The sequence below is a fragment of the Arachis ipaensis genome, chromosome B6 (assembly GCF_059453495.1).
Source record: "Arachis ipaensis isolate K30076 ecotype BB chromosome B6, ASM5945349v1, whole genome shotgun sequence".
Taxonomy (NCBI): Eukaryota; Viridiplantae; Streptophyta; class Magnoliopsida; order Fabales; family Fabaceae; genus Arachis; species Arachis ipaensis.
Window position 1 is genome coordinate 142,010,268 of NC_142441.1, and position 8,362 is coordinate 142,018,629.

At 45.5% G+C, this 8,362-nt stretch overlaps 1 protein-coding gene across 1 annotated transcript; it reads left to right on the forward strand.

Annotated features, from left to right (window-relative positions):
* The first annotated feature begins 981 nt into the window (after positions 1-981).
* LOC107647571 (uncharacterized) lies at positions 982-2,103 on the forward strand. The gene has a single exon (XM_016351638.2). It carries the CDS (start codon positions 982-984, stop codon positions 2,101-2,103), a length of 1,122 nt encoding a protein of 373 aa, XP_016207124.2.
* The last annotated feature ends 6,259 nt before the right edge of the window (positions 2,104-8,362 follow it).

Below are 8,362 nucleotides of genomic sequence, written 5' to 3' on the forward strand. Positions count from 1 at the left end.
TTCAACTCCTATCTTAGGGTCTCTAGCCTAAGTTTTCACACCACATTACATTTTAGATACAGAAAACCGAAACCATACCTTGGCCGATTCTCATTCCACCCGGAACACTCTCAAATTCAATTCCAAGGTTTCCAAAGCCTCACCAACAGTTTTGCCAATATAAAGCTCCTTTCCAAGCTGTTCAAAATCACCAATCAACCTCCAAAACACACATATATAATGCCTAAGCCACAATATCACATCAAAACACAATAACTCAATACCCAATACCTTAAATTCAACATTTCCATTAGGGTTGGAGATCTCTTACCTTGCCCAAGGATCTAGGAAGCAAGGACAAGCCTTCCCTTCAAGTTAATTTGTGCCTATAACATCCAAACTAAAAAATCTCAACACTTTACCCACTAATTTTCGAAAATGAGATCTGAGAATTTGAAGATGAAACTGTGATTTACCTCAAGATTGATTGTATGAGTTTTGTAGAGCTCGATATCGCGGTCGCGTGGTCGCAAACGGTGCGTCAATCGGAGTTCCAGATCAAAAGTTATGATCAATTGAATTTGGGACAAGGGTTTTAGAACTTCTCCCCTTTCCCTTTTGCCAATTTCAGCGTGTGTGTGTTCTTGCTAGAGAGAGAGTGCTGAGCCCTCTCATTAATGAGAGCTTGGCTGGGCCCTTGGGCCTAACTTGGGTCCAGTTGGTCCGGTTTGGCCCGTTCGACCCAATTTTGGGCCGATTTCTTTAAAATTGGTGTTAAAATTATTGTTTTTAATTTCTCTACCACATTAAACCATAAAAACCTTATTTCTCACTTTCTAGAATATATTTTAATTTATGAGTTAATTAGCCATTAATTAACCGGGTTTTACACCTAGCCTCTTAGGAGTAAAGTAAGAGGTTGGGGAACCTCTGAGAGACTACATGGAAAAGTTCAACAAGGCGTGCCTAGAAATTCAATATCTTCCCACAGAGGCGATAATTATGGGCCTAGTAAATGGACTCCAAGAAGGTCCCTTCTCTCAGTCCATCTTGAAAAGGCACCCAACTTCTTTGAGTGATGTACAAGAAAGAGCCCAGAAGTACATCAACATGGAGGAAAACGCCAGGGTACGAGAACCAAGCTGGCGACCTGGGCACTCTCACCCGTCAAAGGAGAAGGAGAGGGAGTCCAAGAAAAAAGAAGAGGTCGGGACCAAAAGGCCCAGGAGATACCACTCCTATAGCCCTCTACGAGTTTCCCTGGTAGACATCTATAGGGAAATTTGTCACACTGAAAGGCTATCTCCCCCTCAGCCCATCAAGAACAAGAAAGGGGGAAGTTGTAGCGAATACTGTGAGTACCATAAGCTATATGGGCACTCAACAAATGATTGTTACGACCTAAAAAATGTGATAGAAAATTTGGCCAGGGAAGGTCGGCTTGACAGCTATCTCACGAAAAGATCGGATCGTCATGGCAAGAGGAACCGAGATGAGGAGGATCGAAGAGATCTGCCACCACAGACCCCGAAAAGACATATACATATGATCTCAGGAGGGTTTGCTGGAGGAGGTCTCATAAAGTCATCTCACAAGAGGTACCTAAACGAAGTCTACCAGGTCGGGGGCGAATTGCCCGACCTCCCAACCATCTCTTTCGACAAAGAAGATGGGCAGGGCATTGTTCCCAGACACAATGATCCGGTGGTGATTACCATGATCCTCGCCAATGCCCATTTACACAGAACCCTGGTAGATCAGGGGAGATCGGCCGATATCCTGTTCAAACCAACATTCGACAAGCTGAGATTGGATGAAAAGGAGTTAAGAGCATACCCCGATATCCTATACGGGCTGGAGGAGACGCCCATAAAACCACTAGGATTCATACCCCTACATACAACTTTTGGAAAGGGGATGAAATCCAAGACTCTAAGCATCGACTTCAAAGTCGTTGATGTGGGCTTAGCCTATAACACCTTAATAGGCAGAACAACCTTAAATCGTCGTGGAGCAGTAGTATCCACCCCCTCCCCCCCCCCACCTGTGCATGAAGTTTCCAACACCAGAAGGAATTGCAACCATCAGGGGAGACCAAAAATTGGCAAAGAAATGATACAATGAAAGTATAAACCTGAGAGGTAAAGGCAGGGAAGTTCATACCATTGGGCTTGGGGAAATTCGAGCTAAAGAAGAATTACGACCACAGCCTGGGGGAAAGACTGAAGAGGTGCAGGTCGGGAAGGAGGACGGAAAGAATACCAATATAGGAGCCAACTTGAAAGAAGACTTGAAGCAGAAGCTGATAAAGCTCCTACAAGAGAATTCCAACCTCTTCGCCTGGAAAGCTTTCGACATGCCCGGGATAGATCCCGAGCTCATGGCGCACAAACTGTCGGTATACCCCGGATCATGACCTATTCAGCAGAGAAGATGGAAGCTCGGCCTTGAACGAGCTCAAGTGGTCGAAGAGCAAATACAAGCTCTCTTGGAAGCCGACTTCATCAGAGAGGTCAAATATCCAGCTTGGCTGGCAAATGTAATGCTAGTCAAGAAACAGAACGGCAAGTGGAGGATGTGCGTCGACTACACCGACTTGAACAAGGCGTGTCCAAAAGACCCATACCCTCTTCCGAATATTGATACCTGTTCATACCCTGGGTCGAGCTATCCGACCCGGAATGATCAATAATAAAGTGACCGACCTCTTCAGGTCGAGCGAACCGACTTCTTCTTAAAGAACTCGGCCGTGTCAACAAAAGAGCCCAGTAAAGGGCCCAAATGGAGGAACACGACCCCAAATCCAAAGGCACTTCAAGCCTATAGAGATAAAGGCGGTTCTCTTGAAGATAAGCTGACTTCACTCAAAATAAGATAAGATAAGATAAAGTAACTAACTTATCTTACTCGAAAGGTCAGCCCACATTACTATGAATACACTGGAGCACCCAGGTATAACTCATACTCTGATTCTACATAACACCTGTTTAATACACATGCTAACTTAAGCATCGGAGTCTCTTGCAGGTACCCCCACCCTTCGGTGACAGAGGATCAGCAGCACGTTCAAGTCCAAACAAGTCGGACGTACCAGCTCCGGTCACCATTCACCAGCCGGACACATCGGTTCCGACCAGCACAGAAGATCTCGTCCGAGATCGACCTACAGTTTCAGGTAACCCTCGGAACATTGGCGCCGTTGCCGGGGAACCTGGAAGTCATCCCATCACCATGGCGGACAACCATGACAATGACCACGACTCAGATCTAGAAAATAGAACACCACACAAAAATGCGGACACCCCACCAAAAGACACTCTGGAATACAATGGAGACAAAAATTCAGCTAAACCGGGAGCAATAGAAGCCCTTCAAGATCGCTTAAAGCAACTTGAAGAAGAAACCCAACGACAACGAGAAATCGAAAAAGATCTACAAAAAGAAGTACGGCGACGTCGAGAATTGGAAGACAAATTACAGCAATTAGAAGCCGATCTCAAATTAAAAGCCCCTCGGGTCACTCCTGAGGAAAGCTCACGCAAAGAACAGGATCCGTTCACCAGGGAAATCATGAAAACCAAAATTCTAAAAGACTTCAAACTCCCGGATATGATTTTGTACGACGGCACCACCGATCCCAACCATCATCTCAGCAATTTCAGAAGCAGAATGTACCTTACCGATGCCTCAGATGCCGTTTGCTGCAAAGCCTTTCCGACAACCCTCACGAAGACGGCGATCAGATGGTTCGACAGCTTACCTTCCAAGTCCATCTCAAACTTCGACGACCTAGCCGAAAAGTTCCTTGCCAAATTCTCCATCCAGAAAGATAAAGCTAAACACGCCCCCAGTCTACTAGGGATTAAGCAAGGAGATCGGGAGAGCCTTCGCAACTACATGGAAAGATTCAACAAAACATGCATGGACATACAAAGCTTACCCACAGAGGCCGCCATCATGGGACTTATCAACGGCCTACGAGAGGGACCTTTCAGCTAGTCTATATCAAAAAAGTACCCGACCTCCTTAGACGAAGTGCAGGAACGGGCAGAAAAATACATCAACATGGAAGAAAACGCTCGGTTAGGAGAGACCTCAAAATCGGGGGCCTTCTACCGTGACAGAGACAAGGAATCTAAAAGAAAAGAAGACCGACAAGGGGAAAAAATTAAAAAATACCATAATTATACTCCCCTCAGAGCATCCCTAGTTGAAATATACAAAGAGGTCTGCCATATAGAAAAAACTCCCCCAGCACGGCCCCTCAAAGGAAAAAGGGGAGGAGGAAATCGGAAGGAATATTGTGAATATCATCGGGTCAGAGGACACGCCACCAACGAATGCTTCGACTTAAAAAATATCATAGAAAAATTGCTGAGGGAAGGAAAATTAGATCGATTCCTGGCCACCCGAGATGATGATCAAAGAAAAAGACGAAGGGATAAAGATACCGAACAAACAGAACGATCACCTTGGACACCAGAAAGACATGTCCACATGATACATGGCGGATTCGCAGCAGGAGGGATCTCCAAATCTTCCCGCAAAAGGTATCTCAAAGAAGTATATCATGTCGAAGGAGAGGAGGAAGCACTCAACATCCCAGCGATAACATTCACTAAGGAGGACGCGTCCGGCATCATCACAGGACACGACGATCCCATGGTCATCACCATCATATTGGCAAACGCCAACCTACACCGCACCTTAATAGACCAAGGGAGTTCTGTCAACATCTTATTCAAGACAGCCTTTGATAAACTCGGCTTAGAAGAAAAAGAACTTAAGGCATATCCAAACAGTCTGTTCGGGTTAGGAGATACCTCGGTTCGACCACTAGGATATATATCACTACATACAACCTTCAGAAAAGGAGACCAATCCAGGACCCTCAAAATAGACTACATCGTAGTCGATGTAAGTTCAGCTTACAATGCTCTCATAGGTCGGACAACACTCAACCAACTCGGCGCAATAGTCTCGACCCCACACCTATGTATAAAGTTTCCAACTCCAAAAGGGATAGCCACGATAAAAGTTGACCAAAAGATGGCACGTCGCTGTTATAACGAAAGCCTAAACCTCAGAGGCAAAGGAGAAGAGTTCCACGCAATCGAGTTGGGCGGAGTTCAACGATGAGAAGATCTTCCCCCCAACCAGAGGGCGAGATAGAAAAAATTTAGATCGGGGACACCTCAGAAAAAATAACTAATATCGGCACAATCCTCAAAGGAGATTTAAAAGAATTGCTAATACAATTCTTACGAGATAATGTCGACCTCTTTGCATGGAAAGCCGCGGACATGCCAGGCATAGACCCTAAGCTAATGTGCCACAAGTTGGCGGTCTACCCAGGATCTCGACCGGTACAGCAGAGACGAAGAAAGCTTGGGCCAGAGTGATCCCAGGCTGTGGAAGAGCAAGTACAGGCACTGCTAGAAGCCGGATTTATAAGAGAAGTTAAATACCCGCTATGGCTAGCCAACGTCGTCTTGGTGAAAAAATCGAATGGGAAGTGGCGAATGTGCACCGATTACACCGATCTCAACAAAGCTTGTCCAAAAGATCCATACCCACTCCCAAGTATTGACGCCCTGGTAGATGCTTCCTCTGGATATAAATATCTCTCGTTTATGGATGCATATTCAGGATACAACCAAATTCCCATGTATCCACCAAATCAAGAAAATACCTCGTTTTTAACACCAAAGGCGAACTACTGTTACATCGTGATGCCCTTCGGTCTCAAGAACGCAGGAGCTACTTATCAAAGACTAATGAATAAAGTTTTTTCGGATCACATCTGAAAGATCATGGAGGTCTATGTGGACGACATGCTAATAAAAACACAAAGCGAAGAAACACTATTGTCCGACCTGGCTCAAGTATTCGACACCATAAGGAAGCATGACATGCGACTCAATCCCGCGAAATGCACCTCTGCAGTAGAAGTAGGCAAATTCTTAGGCTTCATGCTCACTCAAAGAGGAATTGAAGCAAATCCAGACAAATGTCAGGCCATACTTAACATGAAGAGCCCAACCTGTGTTAAAGAAGTACAGCAACTCAACGGGAGACTGGCCGCCCTATCCCGATTCTTAGTAGGAGCCGCGATAAGATCTCTTCCCTTCTATGCTACTTTAAGAAAGGGAAAACAATTTGAATGGATAATAGAGTGCGAGCAAGCCTTCCAAGACCTCAAGAAGTTCTTAGGATAGCCACCTATCCTATCCCGACCGCGAGTTGGAGAACCACTCATATTATACCTCGCAGTGGAAAGCAAGGCAGTAGCATCAGCACTAGTCAGAGAAGAAAAAAATGGACAACAACCTGTCTACTTCATTAGCAAGGCACTACAGGGATCCGAGCTGAACTACCAGAAAATAGAAAAATTCGCCTATACTCTTATCCTAACATCTCGACGACTCCGCCCGTACTTCCAGGCTCACACCATTAAGGTTCGAACTAACCAACCCATAAAAGGAATATTGCAGAAAACAGATCTAGCAGGCAGAATCTTACAATAGGCAGTCGAGTTGTCAGAGTTTGATCTCCAATATGAAGCTCGGACGGCAATTAAATCACAATATCTGGCCAACTTTATCGCAGAATTCACAGATGCCCTAGAAACCCCCACAGAATGGAACCTTTACGTGGATGGTTCTTCAAATAAGACTGGAAGCGGTGCAGGCGTGATAATAGAAAGCAACCAAGGAACCCAAGTTGAGCTCTCCCTCAAGTTCAGGTTCCCGGCCTCAAACAACCAGGCGGAATATGAAGCATTATTAGCTGGCTTGAAGCTGGCTAAAGAGGTCGGAGCTCAAAAACTCAACATTTACAGCGATTCACAAGTGGTTACATCACAAATAACAGGGAGCTACCAAGCCAAAGATCCCACCATGAAAAAGTATATGGATAAAACCAAGGAACAGCTCGGATAAATCGGGGAGTATAAGATCTGCCACATACCCCGCGAACAAAATGCCCGAGCTGATGCACTCTCAAAACTAGCCAGCACCAAATCAGGGGGTAACAACAGAAGCCTCATCCAGGAAATGTTACAGAATCCGTCAATCTCAGAAGAGGAAAAAGTCCTGACTATAATAAGTCAGGACCAAGGATGGATGACCCCTATAACCAACTACCTCAAAACAGGAACGCTCCCCATAGAAGAAAAGGAGGCAAAAAGGTTAAAAAGGGAGGCACAGTACTACACCATCATAAACAACATCCTGTACAAAAGAGGAATCTCAACACCTTTATTAAAATGCGTGCCAACCTCCAACACAAGAGAAGTGCTAGAAGAAATACACGGCGGTATCTGTGGCAATCATCTCGGAGCACCGCCAAAAAAGTGCTTCGGGCGGGATTTTATTGGCCAACTCTACAGAAAGAAGCCACAGAATTTGTAAAGATATGCCCACCATGTCAGAAACATGCCAGCTTTCACATCGCCCCGCCAGAAGAGCTCATCAGCGTGACCTCGCCTTGGCCGTTTGCAAAATGGGGACTCGATCTTCTCGGCCCCTTCCCAGAGGGATCAGGACAAGTTAAATTCCTCATAGTAGGGGTAGATTACTTTACAAAGTGGATCGAGGCAGAGCCCCTAGCCAATGCCACCGCTCAAAGAAGCCAGAAATTCTTATATAGAAACATTGTCACGAGGTTCGGGGTTCCATATTCAATAACCACAGACAATGGCACTCAATTCACATATGCAGGCTTCTGAAAACTAGTAGCCGACTTGAATATAAAGCACCAGTACACCTCCGTTGAACATCCACAAGCCAACGGACAGGCCGAAACTGCTAACAAAGTCATACTGGCTGGATTAAAATGGAGATTACAAGATGCAAAGGGAGCCTGGGCAGAAGAGCTTCCACAGGTCCTATGGGCATATCGAACAACGCCACATTCCACCACGAAGGAATTCCCCTTCTGATTAGCATACGGAATAGAGGCAATGATTCCAGTAGAGATCGAGGAAGGGTCGCGCAGAGTAGTTCACTACAATGAGGGAGCAAACTCCCAACTTCAGAGAGAAGAGCTCGACTTGTTACCCGAACTCCAGGAAAGAGCTCGGATCAGGGAAGAAGCTCTAAAGCGCCGAATGGCTTCCAGATATAATCAAAAGGTAGTGCCGAGAAGTTTTGCAGAGAATGATCTCATCCTTCCGAAATGATATCGGAACAACTCGACCAGGAGAAGGAAAGCTGGCAGCAAACTGGAAAGGACCCTACCGAGTTGTAGAAGTACTTGGAAAGGGCTACTACAGACTGTCTGAACTCGATGGATGAGAGCTTCCCAGGTCGTGGCACGCTTGCAACCTAAGAAGGTACTACAGTTAAGAAAAGATAAAAAGATCTCATCATTGGATGCACTC